We start from the raw sequence: 21792 nt of genomic DNA on the forward strand, positions 1-21792 counted from the left end.
CCTGGCTCAGCCAGCTGCCAGATCAGCGGAGGTATTAGATTCTCATTGGAGCGTAAACTCTATTGTGAGCTGCTCATTCAAGGGATCTAGGTTGCACAATCTTTATGAGAATCTATTGCCTGATCATTTGTCACTATCTCCCATCACTCTAGATGGAACCTCATCTCTTTAAGAAAAAAAAAAAAAAAAAAAAAGCACAAATTAAAATGAAGATTAGGCCAGGTGTGGTGGCTCACTCCTGTAATACTAGCCCTTTGGGAGGCTGAGGCGAGACGACTGCCTGAGCTCAGGAGTTCAAGACCACCCTAGGCAACATGGTGAACCCCATCTCTACCAAAGTATAAAAAAATTAGCTGGGTGCGATGGAGCACACCTGTACTCCCAGCTCCTTAGAAAGCTGAGGCACGAGAACTGCTTAAACCTGGGAGGCACAGGCTGCAGTGAGCCAGGATGGTGCCACTGCACTCCGGCCTGGGTGACAGAGTGAGACTCTGTCTCCAAGAATTTAAAAAATAAAATGAGGCCAGGTACAGTGGCTAACACTTGTAATCCCAGCACTTTGGGAGGCCGAGGCAGGCAGACCATCTGAAATCAGGAGTTTGAGACCAGCAAAAAATACAAAAATTAGTTGGGCATGGTGGCACACACCTATAATCCCAGTTACTCAGGAGGCTGAGGCAGGAGAATCGATCAAACCCGGGAGGCGGAGGTTGCAGTGAGCTGAGATTGCACCACTGCAATTCAGCCTGGGCAACAAAATGAGACTCCGTCTCAAAAAATAAATAAATACAATTAAAAAAAAAAAAAATTAGTGCCCAGTACTAGGTGACAATGTGGAAAAAGAGATACTCTCCTACATGACTTTTGGAATATAAACTTAAACCACTGACCTAAAGAGCCATTTAACCACGTGGACCAAAAACTGAAGTTTTTATTCTCTTAAATTCAACAAATTTCACTTCCAGAAATGGACAGTCTTGAGAATCATACATAACTAAGATAAAAGAATATTCAACAAAGCACTGCTCGTAACAGTAAAAAACTGTAACAATTTTTGACACGTTCTAAAGACAAGTGAAACAAAAATTGTATTACAGTACCTTCATATATTAAAATACCAGGCAGCCCTTAAAAGTAAGGTTTTAGAAAAATATGCATGGACAGATAATGATATACTGACTAGAAGAAAAACCATTCTTAAACACTTGTCACAGGAGAACATCAAAGAAATTGGTGGAGTAAACACTTCAGAAAAGTATCTGCTTCATTAAAAGCAAGGAGAAAACTGACACAAATTGTCCAAATCAACTTACTTAAAATTCTGGAAATCAACCAGAAGTTTGCAGGAATCCAGGTAATGCTTATTCAAGAAAAAGAGCTGAACCTTGGTAAAAACAGCAGTTCTTGCATTTTAACTTGCCCATTCTCATCTCTCCTCCACCTCTACAGTATCCTTGAAAACCAACAGCACACCATCACCGTAAAAACCCAGCAGCCTGGCAGCAACTGGAAAAAACAGAACAAGCATGGAATGGCTTCAAAGCCTCATTCCCAAAGCGTTATCATTATTTGATGTGTCTGGTAGTTCCCTGGAAAGGCCTACTCACAAGTAACCACTAAGATAACCAAGCAGAGACTTCAGTGACAACATATGGCAAAAATTAACTTCACAGAATTAGTTCAAAAAGCAACTAAGCAGGCCAGGCGCAGTGGCTCAAGTCCATAATCTCAGCACTTTGGGAAGCCGAGGCGGGCATATCATGAGGTTGGGAGTTCAAGACCAGCCTGGCCAATATAGTGAAACACTGTCTCTACTAAAAATACAAAATAGCCAGGTGTGGTGGCACATGCCTGTAGTCACAGCTACTCAGGAGGCTGAGGCAGGAGAGTCTCTTGAACCTGGGAGGCAGAGGGTGCAGTGAGCTGAGACTGCACCACTGTACTCCAGCCGGGGCACAAAGAGTGAGAGTTTGGCTCAAAAAAAAAAAAAAAAAAAAAGCAACTAAGCAAATAAAAAAAAAAGAGCAACAACAAACCCTGCAGGGAAGAAAGTCTGATTTTCAGAGCTGCCACACTGTATTATTTAAAATGTCTAGTATTCAAGAGAAAATTATGAGCCTTGCAGAAAAAAAAAAAACCCAAAACTGAATGGCCCATATACAGGTGGAAAAAAAGCAACAGTCCCTGAGAAAGCCCAGACATTAAACAAATACGTTAAACCTGCAATTTTAGATATGTTCAAGAACTAAAGAAAAGTCAAATAAACCAATGTCAAGTATGAAAACAATGTTCATCAAATAGAGAATATGGAAAAAGAAAATTTTTTAAAAATCCTAGAGTTGAAAAATGTAATAAATGAAAGAATTCACTAGAGAAGCTCAACAAAAGATTGGAGCTTGCAGAAAAAAGAATCACCAAACCTGAAAATCTGTTAAATAACATGAATCAATTTAGTTAAAGGAAGAAAAATGAACAGAGCCAGAGACCTACAGAAAAAAATCACACATGAAGTAGGGGAGGGAAGGAGAAAAGAGTTGGGTGCAGGGAGGAAGGGACAGAATGTATATTTGAAGAAACAGAACTGAAAACTTCCCAAATCTGAAGAAAAACATTATTCTCCACATCAAAAGCCCAACAAACTGAATAAGATAAAATCAAAGGGACTCACACATCATAATCAAACTGTCAAAAACCAAAAATAGAGAATCTTGAAAGCAGCTTGTGAGAAGCAACTGTATGTACAAGAGACTGTAAATAAGAATAATAGCTGACATCCTATCAGAAACCACGGAGGCCTGAAAGCAAAAGGATGACATATTCAAAACGTTCAAAGAAAAAGACTGTCAACCAAGTTAGCTATGATCATGCTACTACACTCCAGCCTGAATGACAGAGACTCTGTCTCAAAATAAGACTTGAGATATAGAAAACATAGCAAAATCACAGGTGTAAATCATATCACTATTTAGATTAAACGTAACTAGATTAATGTATTTTGCTGTTTCAGGTATAATGGGAATCCAATCAAAAGGCAAAGAATGGCTACGTGAATTTTTAAAAGTAAGATCCACCTATATAGTGCCCACATGAGACAGGTTTTAGAATCACAAACACAAACAAGTTGAACAAAAGGACAGAAAACAATAAAGACAGAGCTGAAGTAGCTACACTAATATCAGAAAACACGGACTTAAAAGACAAATATTGTTACCACAGACAAAGAAGAGTATTTTATACTGATTGAAGGACCAATCCATTGAGAATATAAAACAATTTTAAGCACATATGCCTCTAGCAAAGGAGTCACCAAATTGCACAAAGCTAAGAAAATCAAAGGTAGAAATAAAACAATTGAACAGCAGTAGCTGACTTTCAACACCCTACTTTCAATAACAGGTAAAACAACTAGACAGATAAAGAAACAGCAGAAGACTCAACACACTATAAACCAACTAGACCTAACACATAGCTATACAACATTCCACCCAAAACCAACAAAATATATTCTTCTCAAGTGCACATGGAATATTCTCCAAAACAGACCATATGTTAGATAACAAAACGTCTCAATTTAAATGGGTTGAAAATCATACAAAGCATATTCTTCATCCACTAGAGAATGGCGTTAAACATCAACTGAAGAGAGAAATTGAGAAAATTTAAACATTTGTGAAAATTAAACACTACACCCTTTAAGAATCAATGGGTCAAAAACTAAATCACAAGGGACAGTGGAAAATAATTCGAAGTGAATGAAACTAAAAATACAACATACCAAAATGCATTGAACGCAGCTAAATCAGTGCTTAGAAGGAAATTTACAGCTTTAAATGCCTATATTAAAAGAAAGATCTCAATCATAACCCTCCATCTCAAGAAACTAGAAAAAGAGCAAACTAAACCCAAAACAGGAAAAACAAAGGAAATGATTATTTGAGCAGAAATAAGGGAAATACATAAAATAGAAATATTAACAAAACTGTTAAGTTGGTTCACTGAAAAGATCAAGTAAATTGACAAAACCTTAGCTAAACTGACCATGAAAAAACAGAACATTACTGAAATCAGGAATGGAAGAGGGGAAATCACCTTTCAGAAATAAAAAAGGATTACAAGGGAACCCATAAACAATTCCATGCTGACAATATATCGGATTATAACCTACAGGAAATGCAAAAATCCCTAGAAAGACATAAGCTACCAAAACTGACTCAAGAAGAAATAGAAAATCTGAATAGTCCTATAATAGATTAGTAATAAAACACACACATACACACGCACACACACACGCATGTATCAAAAAAACAAAAACACAAAACTTTCCACGACGCCCATGCCCAGATGTCTTCACTAGTAAATTTTATCAAATGTTTTTTAAAGGTTGTACAATCCTTCAAAAACTATTCCAAGAAATAAAAGACAATGAAATACTCCCCAACTCATTTTATAAGGCCAGTTTTACTCTGATACCAAAACCAGACACATCAAGTAAAAACAATCAGTCAACATCTTATATGGATGCAAAAAACATCAACAAAGTACTAACTAGCAAACCAAATCCAGCAATAAAAAGGGATTATACACTATAACCAATGGGATATATTCCAGAACGAATTTTTTTTTTTTTTGAGACAGAGTCTCACTCTGTCACCAGGCTGGAGCGCAGTAGCGTGATCTCAGCTCACTGCAACCTCTGCCCCTCTGCCTTCCGGGTTCAAGCAATTCTCCTGCCTCAGCATCCCAAGAAGCTGGGACTATAGGCATGCGCCACCACGCCCAGCTAATTATTTTGTATTTTTAGTAGAGACGGGTTTTCGCCATGTTGGCCAGGATGGTCTTGATCGCTAGACCTTGTGATCCATCCGCCTCTGCCTCCCAAAGTCCTGGGATTACAGGCATGAGCCACCACGCCTGGCCAAATATGCTGGTATTACATATGAAAATTAATCAGTGTAATACACTAAATTAAAACACACACATAACAAACACAACATGGTCATCTCAGCAGACACAGAAAACACATTTGACAAAAATTCAACACTCTTTCAATGATAAACACACTTAACAAACTAGAAATAGAAGACAACCTCCTAGGCAGGGCACGGTGGCTCACACTTGTAATCCCAGCACTTTGGGAGGCCAAGGCAGATGGATCACAAAGTCAAGAGTTCAAGACCAGCCTGGCCAATATGGTGAAACCCCGTCTCTACTAAAAATACAAAAATTAGCTTGGCGTAGTGGTGGCACCTGTAGTCCCAGCTACTCGGGAGGCTGAGGCAGGAAGATAGCTTGAACCTGGGAGACGGAGGTTGCAGTGAGCCAAGATCATACCACTGCACTCCAGCCTGGGTGACAGAGCAACACTCTGTCTCGAAAGGAAAGAAGGAAAGAGGGAAGGAAAGAGGAAAGGGAAGAGGAAAGGAAGAAAAAAAAAAAGAGAACCTCCTTAATCTCATAAAGAACATCTCGGGAAACCCAAAGCAATGATGAGACTGAATGCTTTCACTCTAAAATCAAGAACAAGACAAAGATGACTACCACTGCCACTTCTAATCAATACTATTCCAGAGGTTCTAGAAAAGGCATTTGGTAAAATAAAGAAGTAAAATGCATCTAGATTGTAAAGTAATGTAAGGAGTATTTGCAGGAGATATAATCTTATAAATAAAAAATCCAAAAGAATCTACTAAAAAAAAAAAAAAAAACTACAGGAACTAATAAAGCTACATGATATTAAGATTGACAAAAATCAATTGCATTTCTATAAAAAAATAAAGAAAACAGTTCCATTTGCAATAGCATCAAGAATAAAATACCTAGAAATTTAAATTTAACAAAAGGAAATGTCTCATACATCAGAACTATAAAACTGTTTTTCAAAAAAACTGAAGATCTAAATAAATAGAAGATATTGTGGGTTAACGGTGTAGAAGACTTAATAGTGTTAAGAAAGCAATACTCTTCAAATTGATATACAAGCTCAACACCATGGCTATCAACATTCCTGCTGGCCTACTTGTAGACATTAGTAAACTAACCCTATAGTTCAGATGGAAATTCAAGGGAACCAGAATAGCCAAAACAATTTTGAAACAGAACAAAGTTGGAAGATTCACACTCCTGGATTTCAAACTTACTGCAAAGTTACAGTTATCAAAACAGTGTGGTACTGCCATAAGGACATATAAGTCAATAAGAAACATGAGAATCCACAAATAAACGCTTACATTTATGGCCAATTGTTTTCACAGAAGGTTGTCAAGACAACACGATGGAAGGGCTAGTCTTTTCAACAATAAGTGATGAAACTACTGGATAGCCACATACAAAAGAATGAAGGTGGATCCATATCTCACACCATACAAAAAATTAACTCAAAATGGATCAAAAACCTAAACATAAAGGTCTAAAACTATAAAACTCTTATAAAACATAGGTGTAAATTTTCATGACCTTGGATTAGAAATGCTTTCTTGACTATGACATCAAAAGCACAAGTAACAAGTAGATAAACTAGACTTCATCAAAATTTAAAATGCCTGTGTGTCACAGAACACTATCAAGAAAGAGAAAAAACACCTTTGGAAATGCAGAAAATACCTGCAAGTATTCTATCTGATAAAGGACTTATATCCAGAATCCATAAAGAATTCTGACAACTGAACAGTAGTAAGACAACTTCATTAAAAACTCAGCAAAGCATTTTAATAAACATTCCTGCAAAGAAGGTGTACAAATTACCAGTAAGCACATGAAAAGATGTTCAACATCATTAGAGAAATGCAAATTAAAACCTCAGTGATACCATCTCATACCCAGTAGGGTACTTTTAAAAGACAGGCAATAATAAGTGTGGACAAGAATGTGGAAAAACTGGAACCCTCACACATTGCTGGTAGAAATGCAAAATGAGGCAGCTGCTTTGGCAGTTTGGCAGTTCTTCTAGAGTTAAACTAGAGTTACCCTATGATCCAGCAATTCTATCCCTAGATATATATCCAAGAGAATTGAAAATTCTATGTCCACACACAAGCCTGTACTCAAAACATTCACAGCTGCATTATCTATAATAGCCAAAAAGTAGAAACAACCCAAATATCAACTAATGAATGGATAAATGAAATGTGGTAGTATATATACAACACAAAATATTCAGCAATAAGCAGGAATGAAGTACTACTGAGGCATCCTACAACATAGACAAAACTTGAAAACACTGCTCCTAAGTGAAAGAAACCATCACAAACGATCACAGTATATGATTCCATTTATACAAAATGTCCAGAATAGACAAATCCATAGAAATGGAAAGTAAACTGGTGGTTGCCAGGACAATGCAAGAGGAGGCATGGGGACTGATCATTAATGACTGCAACGTTTCATTTGGGGCTGATGAAAATGTCCTAAAAGTAGATAGTGACAATGGTTGCACAACCCTCAATACATAAAAAAACCACAAAATTTTACACTTTCAAGGGGTAAATTTTATGGCATGTAAATTATCTCAATAAATCTGTCATAAAAACAAGCATTGCCGGGCGCAGTGGGGCTCACGCCTATAATCCCAGCACTTTGGAAGGCTAAGGCGAGCAGATCACAAGGTCAGGAGTTCAACACATCCTGATCAACATGGTGAATCCCTGACTCTAATTTAAAAATGCAAAGAAATACCAGGTGTGACAGCGTGAGCCTATAATCCCAGCTACTCAGAGGCTGAGGCAGGAGATTCACTTGAACTCGGGAGGCAGAGGTTGTAGTGAGCCGAAATTACATCACTGCACTCCAGCCTGCTTGACAGAGTGAGACTCCATCACAAAACAAACAAACAAACAAAAAGCATGCACTGTACACTACCTCTCACACATAAAGTGCTGCATCTCCTTTCTCACACGTATCTTCTCATATGTGCAAAAAGATAGTCACAAAAAAAACATGAGATCCATCACCTCTATGGATGTGTGGAAAAGGGGTAGAAAAAAGGAGAATGAGAACAGAGTAAAAGAAAGGTGCGAGGAATACTAAATTGGTCTATTAACGAACTTAGTCTGTTAATACCATGGTAATTTTCCATATATTCCCATTAAAAAAAAAATCAGCCAGATGTGAAAAGAAATAGTAACAAATAAAACTAACTGTATTTCAAAAGAATAACATGAAGACACTGAAGGGGGTGAAACAGAAAAGAACATAATTAACTTTGGGGAAAAGTATTTTGATTAGCATAAGGTATTGGTATAGCGTATCAACGGTATTAGTAGTGTACAAGGCTAAAGACAAAAAAGTATATACAAATGTTATACTCTAGCAAGTAAGTATATTACATAGTTCTAAAGTTACATCTATGTGTACAATACAATTTTACAAGTATAGAAATAAATTGTAGATGAAAGCCAGGTTTTGAAGAATGGAGTTAAAAGGAAAAGAGAAAGGCTAGACTGAGCTCTCCATTAACAGATTGGAATTGATGTACCAGTATAAATTCATGATTTTTAACATACATATGCATATATTTTTACACATGTATACAGAAATATAGATGTATATAAATTCATATATTGCCTGCCTCCATCTGCTCAAAACACCTGCTAGAAGCAGTGACACCCCAATAGTAATGAGCACTTCTAGTGCTCAGATCTTGGTTTCTAATCACTATTCTCAAAGAAAGGATGCTGGACTCCTTAGACAATGGTTGACTCCAAGGCTTAAGCAGGAAAAATATAAGATGAACCAGAAAGCAAACAAGTATCCTCAAAAATGATGGGGATAGGCTGAAAGGATGAACAAGAGTCAACCTGAAAGGGCTTTCAATGGACAACTGAACAATAAAACAATGAAAAAATTAATAAATAATTGAACTAATGAGTAAATGAAAGAGTTCTTCCTTACAATAGAATCCCAACTTTAAAATGCAGCTTAATATCAACAGAAAATCACCAGTAACACAAACAGCACAGTAATAACTGCCACAGGCAAGAATCATTGACAGATATTAAAGTTAGTGGGTAAAAATATAATGAGAAATAGGGTATTTGCATAGTCCAACAAAAAACTAGTATCTAAAGTATAATAAGAACCTTTGCAACTCATTAAGACAAATAACCCAATTTAAAAATGGACTAAAGATTTCAACAGACCACCAAAGGTGACAAACAGATGGCAAATAAGCACACAACATCATTAGTTATTAGGAAAATACAAATTAAAATTACAATAAGTTATCTCTACAAATCTGTAAGAATGGCTAAAATTAATAGCAGTGACCATTCCAACTGTTGGTGAGCACAGGGAACAACTTGAATTCTTATTCACTGGGGATTAAAATGTAAAACGTTACTAACATATTGCAAAATAATTTTGCAATTTATTTAAAAATTAAACATACATCTACCATATTACTTACACCAAATATTTGCCAAAGAGAAATGAAATGCTGTGCCACCATCATTACAGCTTTTTTAAAAGTTTACAGAAAAAGCATAAAAGAAAATACTCTGCAACTTTTAACAGTTAACCCAGTGGCCAGCACACAGCAGGTACAAAATATATACTAAATGAATGAACCTGACTGTTGAAGTTCTAAACTAATGACCTAAACAGCAATACTATCAATACTTAACATCAATGCTACAGTAATATAACATCAATACATTACTGATGTAACGACTTAATGTCAATATAACTTCAACCGGTAGTCTGTTATTTCAAAAAGTTCAAAAGCACTGATACACTACCAAATGTGAAATGATCAATATCCCAAGTTACTCATGATGTCATGGTTGTTTCCCAACAAAAAGCTTCCCAAAATGGGTAGTTTTGATATGGGCCTTCCTTAAGAGACGATAGGACTTCAAGGCAGGTACAGACATCATAAGCAGAAGCAAGGCCTGGTACAGTGTCTCTTGCCTGTAATCTTAGCACTTTGGGAGGTTGAGACAGGCAGATCACCTGACTCAGGAGTTTGAGGCCAGCTTGGTCAACATGGCAAAACCCCATCCCTACACAAATACAAAACAATTAGCCAGACGTGGTGGCACACATCTGTAATCCCAGCTACTGGGGAGGCTAAGGCATGAGAATCGCTTGAACCCAGGAGGCTGAGGTTGCAACAGTGAGATGAGATCACACCACTGCACTCCAGTCTGGGTGACAGAGCAAGACTGTTTCCAAAAAAAAAAAAAAAAAAAAAAAAGAATACTGAATATTACTCATTGTAAGCAGGAAAAGGAAAAGGTCGAACCAAGGAGATCCTAAAATGATAGCCTAAAAGTTTTTAATATAATAAAGATTCACAAGGCAGTATAAGTACAGCTAGCTAGAAATCTGAATTCCGGCATCTGCTGTAACTTAGAATTGTGTTCTGGTAGGTAAATTACATACCCTTTCTGAGCCTTAGGTTGGGATAATGTCTTGATGAGGTTATTTGTAAGGTATATATAAAACAAATAACATAAAGGGTTTGGCACCTCATATACAGTAAGTATAATAAATGATAGTTGTTATAGTGGTTGTGCTACAGATGACAGCCATTATTAAGGCCTCCGGACTTATATCTTGCAGAAAAGTGATTCCCAAACCTGGCTATAATCAGAAGAATATAGGGAGCTTCTGATTAAAAATAGAAACCTGGGCCCCAGTCTAGAAGTAGGGAATTAAATCTGGCTGATAGAACGAAAGAAATAATATTTTTAACAAGCACTCTAGAAGCCAATACTACAAATAATAGATATTTATTTTACTATAAATAATAGATAAGTTATTTTGTAAAAGCAGTGTTTTAGGTACAGCAATCTTAAAAAATTTATTAAATGAAGTGGGAAGAAACTGGAAGCCATAAGAACAATGAGGAAACTACCCTATGGGGGAAAAAATGGTCCTTTGTCCACCTTAGCTAGACTCTCATTGTTAAATGGAATCCACTAGCAACCAACTAGAACTAGAATACACATCCTTCAATTAAAAAACAATGGAGCCTCCCAAAACTTTCAACATAGATTCAAATAAAAAATGTTTCCATTAAGCATAAAACTCCCTATTCCCTTGACATTTCCCTTAGCCCTGGCCAATATTAATGTTGATGGTGCATTTTTATCATATACCATGCTATATTTGCATGTCTGTACTATTTCTGCATGTCCTCTGTGCTGACCAAATGTTTAACTTTCAAAAAGAAAGAGGCTTCAACTTTTTAGCAAACCTAAAATTATTCCAAAATAAAAAAAAAGGGGGGCGGGAGGAGAGGGTGGCCCATATCTATGTGATTACCTCTCTAACAACACAGCAACATGCACTAACACAAACTTAAGTATTTTTGGTGGGTCTACTTGCCAGCTAAGTCATTCTAGTTATCTTTTTTGCCCACAGTTGAAGTTGAGTTAGCCATCTCCCTAAATGCCTTATTTTTTTATTTTATTTTTTGAGACAGAGTCTCGCTCTGTCACCCAGGCTGGAATATAGTGGACTGATCTTGGCTCACAGCAACCTCCGTCTGCCTCAGCCTTCCGAGTAGCTGGGATTACAGGCACCCATCACCACACCCAGATAATTTTTATATTTTTAATAGAAACAGGGTTTCACCATGTTGGCCAGGCTGGTCTCAAAACTCCTGACCTCAAGTGATCCGCCTGCCTTGGCCTCCCGAAATGCTGAGATTACAGGTGGTCTGAACCACTGCCACCATGCCTATCCCTTAATAAGAAAACTTCTAAGCACCACCTCCCACCTAGTGAGTTATAGTGTCTCCAAGCCTGTTAAGCATTAGAAATGTTTCCAATTCTCACACACACACACACACACTTTTAGTAAAAATTAACTTACAAATGACTGAAATAATTTATTTTCCTCTCCTGGTTAATTTAAGTTAATCATAAAAGCAGCCAAGTTTACATACTAAACTTTTATTATTATAAATGCTTTAAAATGTTGATATTTTAAAGTACATTAGTTCCTGGAAATTTTTTCCTTGTATAGTTCACCTCACACCCCAGAATGCTACATGTAATAAATGAGGTGGTATTCTCCTTATTTTTTTAAAAAAAGAATATAAACAGAAAGAATTAAGACAAAATTACCATGAGAATTTTGCCTCCTCTTACACAAATAATGATCTCACTCAAAATATTTACGGTATTCTCTAAAACTGAAGGACGATACACACCAAAATCTTCCTCAAAAAGAAAGAACTCGGCCGTGTGTGGGGCTCACACCTGTAATCCCAGTACTTTGGGAGGCTGAGCCAGGAAGACTGCCTGAGGTGAGGAGTTTAATACCAGTCTGGCCAACATGCTGAAACCCCATCTCTACTAAAAATACAAAAAAATTAGCTGGGCGTGGTGGTGTGCACCTGTAATCCCAGCTACTCAGGAGGCTGAGGCAGGAGAATTGCATGACTCGGGAGGTGGAGGTTTCAGTGAGCCGAGATCACGCCACTGCACTCCAGCCTGAGCAACAGAGCAAGACTCCATCTCAAAAAAAAAAAAAAAAAAAAAAAAAAGAACTCATTACAATCTGAATGGACAATATAAATATCTAAGGATACAAAATGTCACTCCTGCAAAGAAACACTGGCATAAAGCTGAGTCTGAAACAACTGCTGCTGTGAAATGTTACCAGCAGAAATTTTGAATAAGTGGACATTTCAATGCTACCCAAGAAACTGGAGACCTCAGTCTGTACAACTTTGAAAGACAAGAAAATTTCACACAAATCATTTATTCTAATTTCTTTCAACTCTGTTCACAAATTCACTTACTAAACATAAAAATCCAAAGCATAAATGAATACATTTACACTTATCTGAAAATGTTTATATTGTGTCCTTGATGTCTCTCCTAGTATTGAGACCCTACAAGACATCCTGCTTGGATGTCCCTCAGGCCTCCCAATTCCATGTTTTGAATTACCTATTTCAAGAAATAGCATCTACTCATCTACCTATTCACTCGTCAGAACGCTCAAATATTCTGGACTCATTACTTACCACCCACATTTTCCCTAATACCTCACAACCATACCTCCCTTATGGCCTTTGTCACCAACCTGCCTCTGACCAATCTTTACTCCTAAGCTGCTACATTAACCTCCCTCAATTTACTGGCTCCACCTAGTGCCCTGTCCAATTCTCCAGAGAGAATCAGCATCGTGATTCTTATGATTACCACTTTTCTTTTAAAGGCTTCAATAAATATTTTTAAATCCTCAGCACAGCAATACCAGTTACCTGCTTACCTCTTCTAACCTCATAACCTGATACTAACATGATTTCTCAGTCTAGAATAAGTATCTTTACTCCTTCACCTCTATCTAATCACTCCTACCGACTTTTAAAGATTGACCTTCTCCAGTATAGAAAAGGTATCCTGCTTTAAACTTTCACTGTATGCTCTACATACCTTTAAATTGTATCACAAATTTTTTACTAAATACAAGCCAGTTATGGGGATACAAAGGTGAACAAAACACAATCCTAGACTTTAAGCACAGTGGAGGCAGCAAAATAAAGTCAACTGCAATATGGTCTGATAACTTTTTTTAAGCTAACACCTGAGTGTTTATTATATGCCAGGCATCAAGCTAAGGATTTGCCATGTACTATCTCAGTTACATCTCCAATAACCTTATGATTTCCACTGTACAGTGAAGGAAAACTAAAAGTTCTGTTATTTGCCCAAGGTTCAATTAAACTTTAGAACTGAGATAGGAATCCAAGTCTGAATCTAGACCCGAAGCTCTTAATCACCAGGCCTTTATTTCTACTGCCACAGCATTTAATTCAGTTTCCCCAGTGGCCAGCACACAGCAGGTACAAAATGTATACTTGTTAAATAAATGAACTTGATTGTTGAAGTTCTAAACTAGTGACTTAACAGCAATATTACCAATACTTAACATCAATGTTATGGTAATAGAACATCAATACATTATTGATATGATGACAATGTCAATACTACAACTTTTAAGTGGTAGTCTCCTGCTTCAAAGAGTTCAAAAGCTAACACTGTTAGTGTATTTATTAAATACACTAACAAATGTGAAAAGATCAATATCATACCAAGTGAGTCATCATGTCATCGCTGGTAATAGCAAAATACTGGAAATTAATGTCTATCAGAAGCAGACCCGTTAAACAAATCATAGTCTATCCCACATCACCGTCTATCCATATGCTATGGTCTCAGTGTGTCCTCCCAAAATTTGTATGTTGATACTTCATCACTATAAGACCTTATAGAAGAGGTGCTTCAACCTTTTGCCCCTTCTACTTACTATACTAGGGAACAGCATTTGTTCCCTCCAAAGGAAGTAGCATTTAAGATGCCATCTTAGAAGCAGAGACACCAAAACTGCTGGCACTGTGATCCTGGACTTCCTAGTTTCCAGAATGGTAAGAAATAGATTGCTGTTCCTTATAAATTACCCAATCTCAGGTATTTTGCTGGAGCAGCACAAACAGACTGAGATACCATATAACAGTTATGCAGCTGTATAAAAGAGTAAGAATGCTCTTTATTTACTGACATGGAATAATCCAAGGTACACTCATTGGAAAGAAACAAGGTGGGAAACAATGTGTCTTGCTACCAAGGGTGGGGGCAGAAAGAATATATGCTTTTAACTTCCACATGCAAAAAACATCTTTGGAAGAACACACAAGAAACTGTTAACACAGGATGCACGAGTAGTAGTAAACTGGGTGACTTGGGGGTAGAAGGAAGGAGGTTTCACTGTATTTCTGTTTAACCTTCTGAATTTTGAACCAAGTGATTATATTACCTATTAAAAAAAACTCCCAATAAAATTTTTAAAAAGCAATTTTAGAAATGAAAACAGAAACATCATATCATCCATGGCCATAGCTTTCTTGATTGCTATGGTGTCAACGTGTCTGATTCTTGCTGGAGTCAAATATTGGTTTAAATCAATGAGCAAAGTTTACAAAAGTTTCAAATTACCACTTCAAGAATATTTCAAATATATTTTATAAGGAATAGCATAACTGGTGGAAAATGGTTTTGATTTTCCTGAAAACAGTCAATCAGAGCCAAAGATTTTCAAAGCCTCATCCCAGGCCTATCGTTTATCAAAGTGTGAAACACCACAAGAATCTGTATTTTTTGAAAAACACCACGATGATCATTTTATTTGGAATCTTATATAATAAAGAACTTATGGGGGTGGGGAGACTTTAGAAAGTTACCCAGAAAAAACACTTTAGATGAGTCAACTGTATACATATATCAGTAAAGCTGTTAAAAAAATAAATTTAAAAAAAAAAAAAAAAAACACAAATTCATGGCTATTAGAAATCTTATCAGTGGTTACCTGGGGCAGTAGAAGGAGAATTCCAACAGGGCACAAGAAATTCTGGGATGGTGGAAATATTCTATATCTTGATTAGAATAAGGGCTACAAGATGTGCATATGCACACGTCAGCAATTCATTGAACTAAATACTTAAAATCCATGTATTTTATTGCATTAAAGTATACAATAATCAATACAGCTACTTGGTAATTTGGAAAGCATTTGGATATGTAGATTCCTAAGTCGCTCTCCCAGAGATTGCTAATCAGTGGGTCTATAAAGGGAACCAGTTAATCTGCATTTTTAATTCCAGGCCATCGTGGACCTTTCAGGCACAAAGGTCATCAATTATACTTCAGAAAATACTGACCTAGCATAATATTCCATGTCCAGTAATTACTGATCATGCTTTGCAAAAATACATAAATTAATGATAACTTAAGACAAAAAAAATTAGGTAATTTTGATTCCCAAGTTTAGAAAATACTAATATTGGCAGGGTACGGTGGCTCACACCTGTAATCGCAGCACTTTCGGAGGCCGAGGCGGGTGGATCACGAGGTCAGGAGTTCGAGTCCAGCCTTAGTAACATGGTGAAACCCCGTTTCTACTAAAAATACCAAAATTAGCCAGGAGTGGTGACGCACACCTGCAATCCCAGCTACCCGGGAGGCTGAGGTAGGAGAATTGCTTGAACCCGGGAGACGGGATGCAGTGAGCCGAGATCCCACCACTGCACTCTAGCCTGGGAGACAGAGCGAGACCCTGTCAAAAAAAAAAAAAAAAAAAAAAAATACTAAGAATATTAAGCGGTAGGAGTTCCAGGAGGAAGAACTAAGGAGTAAGACAGTTAGGAAAGCTTGTTCCTTCTTCCCCATCTCCTACAATCCTTCAATAGCTCTCCATCACGTAACTGCAGTGGTTCTCAACCATGGATGATTCTTCTCCCCCAGGTGACATTTGGCAATCTCTGCAGACATTTTTTTTGTTTCACAACCAGACAGAGCATGTGCTACTGCTATCTTAGCACAATGACAGCAGGGATGCTGGTAAATATTCTGCAATGCACAAGACAGCCCTCCCCTCCCCCAAATAATTATAAAACCTCAAATGAGAAACTCTGACCTGGAGTCTCACCTCCAATGAAGCTACCAAAAGTAGTCAAGTTGTGACCCAGAGTTAAACAAAACAACAGAATTAACATGTTACAACTTCAGGAAAGTCCGTTTTTACATCCAGAATAGTGGGGAAGTAGGAAGGATATCATCTTTATATTTTACATAAAGCAAACACAGAATAAAATGCAAATGCCACATGAATACCTAAGACTTAAAAAACTTCAAAATAATGTAAGCAGGAGAAGCTTCAGGCTATCCCCTCAATAACAGGGTATTTACATATTCTCCTCAGCTTTCAAAGTATAGTATTTTTAAAGTTAACACTGGCCTAAAATATAATATTGTACATAAACTTTAGCATGACAATCTGTTTGTTGCTACCACACAGTCTAGCATAGTGCTATGCAAAGTACAGTCTGTGGACCAGTGAGCCGGTCTGAGAATTATCAGTTTAAGTCAGAGAAACATAGAAATTGAGAGCACAAAAAATTGGAAATTTTAACAGCAGAATAATTTACATCTATTGAAATAAATAATAAAAAATTGGGGCTTATAATTTATCTTTCTTATTCCATTTCTACTTTTTTTTATCTGCAGTACAGTCATGCACTACATAACAATGTTTTGGTCAATAACGGACCACATTTATGACAGTGGTCCCATAAGATTACCATGGAGCCAAAAAAATTCGTATCACCTGTGATATCACAGCAGTCCTACGTTCACAGCACAGAACATCATCTCTTCTATGATTAGAAACACAAACACTTGGCTGGGTGTGATGGCTCAGTCCTGTAATCCCAGCACTTTGGGAGGCCAAGGCAGGAGGATCACTTGAGGTCAAGAGTTCGAGACCAACCTGGCCAACAAGGTGAAACCCATCTCTACTAAAGATACAAAAATTAGCTGAGCATGGTGGCAAGAGCCTATAATCCCAGCTACTCAGGAGGCTGAGGCAGGCGAATTGCTTGAACCTGGTAGGCAGAGGTTGCAGTGAGCCAAGATACCGCCATTGCACTCCAGCCTGGGAGGCAAGAGCAAAATTCCATCACAAAAAAGAAAAAAAAAAAAAAAACACCCCACAAATACTTACCATTACCATTGTGTCATAACTGTCTACAGTAGTCAGTACAATAACAAGCTGTGCAAGCTCATAGCCTAGAAGCAATAGGATATAGCCTAAGTGTGTAGTAAGCTTTACCATCTAGGTTTGTGTAGGTACACTCTACATCTCAATGTATCCCTATTAACAATGCATAACTGTGCTTTTTAAAATTATAATCAAACCTACTCTGACTGATACATCTAGTGAGTAGCAAAGCCAAGATTTGAATCCATATCTAACAACAAAGCCGTTCTTAATCATTACTGTTAAGATTTTGAACTGAAACTCCAATGTGTAATCCCTACATCTGGATAGCTGGAATGCACCAAGTGTTAAGTCACAAGGTCTTAGCACGTCTGGCCTAAGGCCTTTAACACTAAAAGCCAGCCAAGCTGCCTCTTTGACCCTTCTTCCCCAAGCCCATGCTCAAAGTTTAGTCTCCAGAACTCTGATCATGCAAAAGGACACGGGAAGACAAAAACAAAGAAAAGATTCATCCTCAAGGCCTAGAAGCAGAGTCACTGAATGCTACTCTTTTCTCTTTTGGAAACTACCCTGGTTTCTGGCTATGGGGGATAATATCCTCTCAAATAGGAGTAGGCCCCAGGTCTCTCTAATCAATGCTAGCTATATGGAGTACAGAATAAATGAATCCAAAACAAAACAAAAAAAAGCCACATGGACTTAATAGTCTATAACTTTAAAGCCTTCCTCATACCAAGACCTCCAACCCCTAACATAAGTTTCAAAGACCTTAGATATGACTCATCCATACTGCATATTTTAACCAGAATCCTTTGAAAAAATTACATCCCAACCCAGTACACAATATCTGAAAGAAAATTTAACTTCCCTCAAAAAAATCCGTATTAAGTGCAATGACCTATTTTGGTCCAAAGTAATTGCAGTTTTTGCCATTACTTTCAATGGCAATATTTTCTCTTCTTAAATATTAGTAAAAATTCACAAAATTATTTCAAGACCCACTAATGGGTCACAACCTGCAGCCTTCGAAACACTGCTATACAGTTCAATGGTTTACATTTAACAGTATATTCTCATCTAGCAAACTAAACCCATAATCAAACTACCTTAAAATTCTACTCCTTAAAAACATCATTTTTCTTCATTTTCTATTACATAATAAAGTTTACGTCTTTACAGTCCAAACATAGTACAGAAAAAGAAATACACAAAAAGTTTTGTCTAAAACCTTAGTAAAATACATAACTTAGTTTAAAATGTTCAACTTCTAATCAAAAATTGAAGATAGCTTATCAAGTCAAAATGTGAAACACATTTCAGCAGGCAATTTAGTCAGGTAAGAATCGGCAATTCCCAGAACACAGTCTACAATAAATACATATATCATCAAATTATAAGTCTGAAACTCATCTGCTCTACCACTATCCTTATTATGACTGGTCCCCTCATCTGATTACTCTCCATTACTGAGATCTTAGATGCCAAAGATCTAACTCTTCTTCCTCCCTCTTTCCCCCCATGCTTTGCTGTTGTTGTTGTTCTGGCATATTCCTCTAAATTCCCCTAGGGTCTGTAAGGAGTCCTAACTTGTCTTAGACTTGTTCAGAAGTTCCGGTATGGATTTACTTAAAATTACTTATATGGGAAAATGTGCAAATCCGAACAACCAATTTTATCACAAACTTCTGAAATATAATATTTTATACTACCTTTCATGTATTATGTATGTGTCAAATATTTCCAAACCAAAGCCTACAACAAAAATTATTAAGCTATATTAGAAAAAAAAAAATCCTTCCTTTTTAAAAGACAAGAACTAATTAAAACCAACTTAACATAAATTTCTGTTATTTGCTGTGAACCTGACTTCTGTAAGCCTAAAAACACCTGCGGTATTTTTAATAACTGTATTAAGATCTGGTTCCATCATGTTGTCCCATCACAGAATAACACAATGCTATCATGCAAATCACCTGTGTAGCTTCCACATTTATTGCATAGCCTCGCTCAACTGAACAGATGAATGGGATGAAAGATTGTTTATTGCTCTCCCGCCACCGTTCCCCCCACTCCACCACAACCACCCAACTACCCTTTACTCCTTCCCTTGCAGTCTGAAGAAATAAAGAACCCAAGCAGCAGTAACTGATTTGGTCATTGTTTATATTCCCCCCTTTGGTGTATCAGGATTCTACAAGTTTCATCCCTACATGTATACTTAAGTCTGAAATACTTTCCTCTCCAACTTGCACATAAATTTTAGGGGGGAAAACTGACTATACTTATCACCTGCATGTACATAAATATGTAAAACAGGTTAAATGCTTGTGGATCTAGGTTATCTGTTCATTAAGATTCTCAGAGGCACTAAGATATTCTTCCCTTTCATCAAAATAACAAAGCCAGAAGAAAGAATTCTTAAAGCTGAACTATTTAGCAATAAACTCTCAAGAATGTAATAAGTTATTATTTCCGTAACTAAGCAAACACCTGAACGTCACAAATTCTTTCCTAGGACTGTAAAAACCCAAATTTGTAACAGTGTACTCTCAAACAGTAACTTAGCAAATGGAAATGTCCTAGAAAAATCTCAGTTGCTTATTTCTTACTATATACACAGCTGAAATGGAACTCAGGAGTGGAAAATGTGAATGAAATGGTCTGTTCTTTTTCCAATATGTGGGGGAGGAAAGGAAATGAAAGGGCTCCTTAAAAGAATAACTGAGAATACTGAAATATTTTCAAAAATTAATTTCCCTAAACTTTGCCACTCCACATCTCCACTCCCTCCCTTTTCCAGGGACCCTTCCCACCCTTTCCATCTCCTCCGGGGGGCGCCCTTCCCAGACATTCTCTTTCCCCTATTCCTAAAAATTAAGCCCAAACACCAAACCAAACTCCGGACTCTCTATTCTCAAGACTCGCCCGCCATCCACCGGCCTTCCAAACTGCGCCTGGAGAGAGGCAACCCCGAGAGGCAGGAGAAGCGGGGAGGCGACGCGGTGACTAGGGCTGCTGCTACAGCCGCCACTGCCGCCGCCTCCACTGCAGCCTCAGCCTGGTGCATCCTTCTTCCTCCCTCCCCGCCGCCGCCCTCCCGGGCTGGCCCACACAGCACCCTCGCCCGAGCGCTCACACTCGTCCCCACCCCTCCTCGCCAGGCCCACTGCCCCACGAGGGAACCTCTGCCGAGGGGGCTGCGGCCAGCGACAGAAGGAAGCGGAGCCACGGGCGCTGGCGGGCGCGGGAGGCGGCTGAGAGAAGACGAAGGGACGGAAAGAAGCAAGGGCAGGGCTGAGACCACCCCGCTCAGGCTGCCCGGGCCGCGGAGGCCGCGGTTCTCCACCCCGAGGCCGGGGCCGGTCCGCCGCGGCACAGGAAATGCCGCCGCCTCGGCTCTCCTCACTTTCAATTCAAACTGTCACCGCCGCTGCCTCCCCTCCCCCCGGGCCCGCGGCCGCCGCGCCCCGGGCCCGCCGTCGCCCCCACCCCGGATCCCCTCGCCGCTGCCTCCGCCTCGCCTCAGGGCGTTCCCCGGCTCGGTCCAGCGGCCGCAAAGGTACCCGGAATTCGGAGCCGCTGACCCCAAGTCCCGGCGGCCCGAAGCTGAGACTCACCCATGGTGCTGCTGTTGACGCTCCTCTCCTCAGCAGCAGCGGATCTCGCACTGACCGACATCCCCTCCCCCCCTGCGCGACCAGCCCAGGCGCGGCGCGGCGCAGCGCAGCGCAACCCGCCGATTCTCCAAAGGCGCCTACGCCGATTCCGCGGCGTAGCCGCCGGGCGTCGCTGCCCTGCTTACGCAAGCTACAGCAGGCTGACTCCACTGGCTCTCACCCGACTCCCGCTCCCTCCTCCATCCACCGCCCCCTCGGCCGAGGCTTCCGGGCCGAGCGGAGGCTGGATTCCATCTCGCGAGATTACCTCCTCCCTAGCCCCGCCGCCTCGCTCCGTTTCGAGCATGACTTCATTAGCGTCAGCAACGTTTTACTGTTCGGGTTTAGCCGCCATGTTTAAATTGGCCGGATTTTGCACCACTGAGGCCATGGATACTCGGGCCTCTCTGCGTGTTTCTTCAACACTGCCTCTAAGGTTAACTGCGTTACATTTGTTGGAGAAAATACTGGGGACGCTGCAAAGGAGTGGTCGGTGGGGTGCGAGGGTGGGGTCTTGCCCGAATTAAAGATGGCCGCTGTCATTTCGGCCCCGCGCTATTTCACGTCAAGTTTCGGAGCTGCGGGAGCCGCCGGGTGGGCCTCAGCGCCTCCTTACGGAATTGGCGTA

The 21792-nt window shown here is 39.0% G+C and overlaps 1 protein-coding gene and 1 long non-coding RNA gene across 8 annotated transcripts in view; both read right to left on the bottom strand.

Annotated features, from left to right (window-relative positions):
* The window catches only part of SEPTIN7 (septin 7), a 101597-nt gene extending 80126 nt beyond the window's left edge, over positions 1–21471 (bottom strand). The window contains exons 1-2 of one of the 7 annotated variants that reach the window (XM_032286799.1): positions 21126–21471; positions 15498–15502 (exon numbers count right to left, since the gene is read on the bottom strand). In XM_032286799.1, coding sequence (XP_032142690.1) covers positions 15498–15502; positions 21126–21186 — 66 coding nt within the window. In that variant the 5' untranslated portion in view covers positions 21187–21471. Of the gene's footprint in view, positions 1–10883; positions 10889–12152; positions 12171–15497; positions 15503–20126; positions 20129–21125 lie in introns of those variants that run through there. The other 6 variants (XM_032286800.1, XM_032286802.1, XM_032286801.1 and 3 more) reach the window with 6 other exon arrangements.
* On the bottom strand, positions 470–9993 carry LOC116557347. The gene is made up of 3 exons (XR_004271476.1): positions 7828–9993; positions 5542–5546; positions 470–495 (listed from the first exon to the last, which is right to left on the bottom strand). It is a non-coding gene; the product is annotated as an uncharacterized LOC116557347 (long non-coding RNA).
* Positions 21472–21792: the final 321 nt, after the last annotated feature.

The sequence above is a fragment of the Sapajus apella genome, unplaced genomic scaffold, assembly GCF_009761245.1.
Source record: "Sapajus apella isolate SASKATOON/1434 unplaced genomic scaffold, GSC_monkey_1.0 scaffold19, whole genome shotgun sequence".
NCBI classification, from domain to species: domain Eukaryota; kingdom Metazoa; phylum Chordata; class Mammalia; order Primates; family Cebidae; genus Sapajus; species Sapajus apella.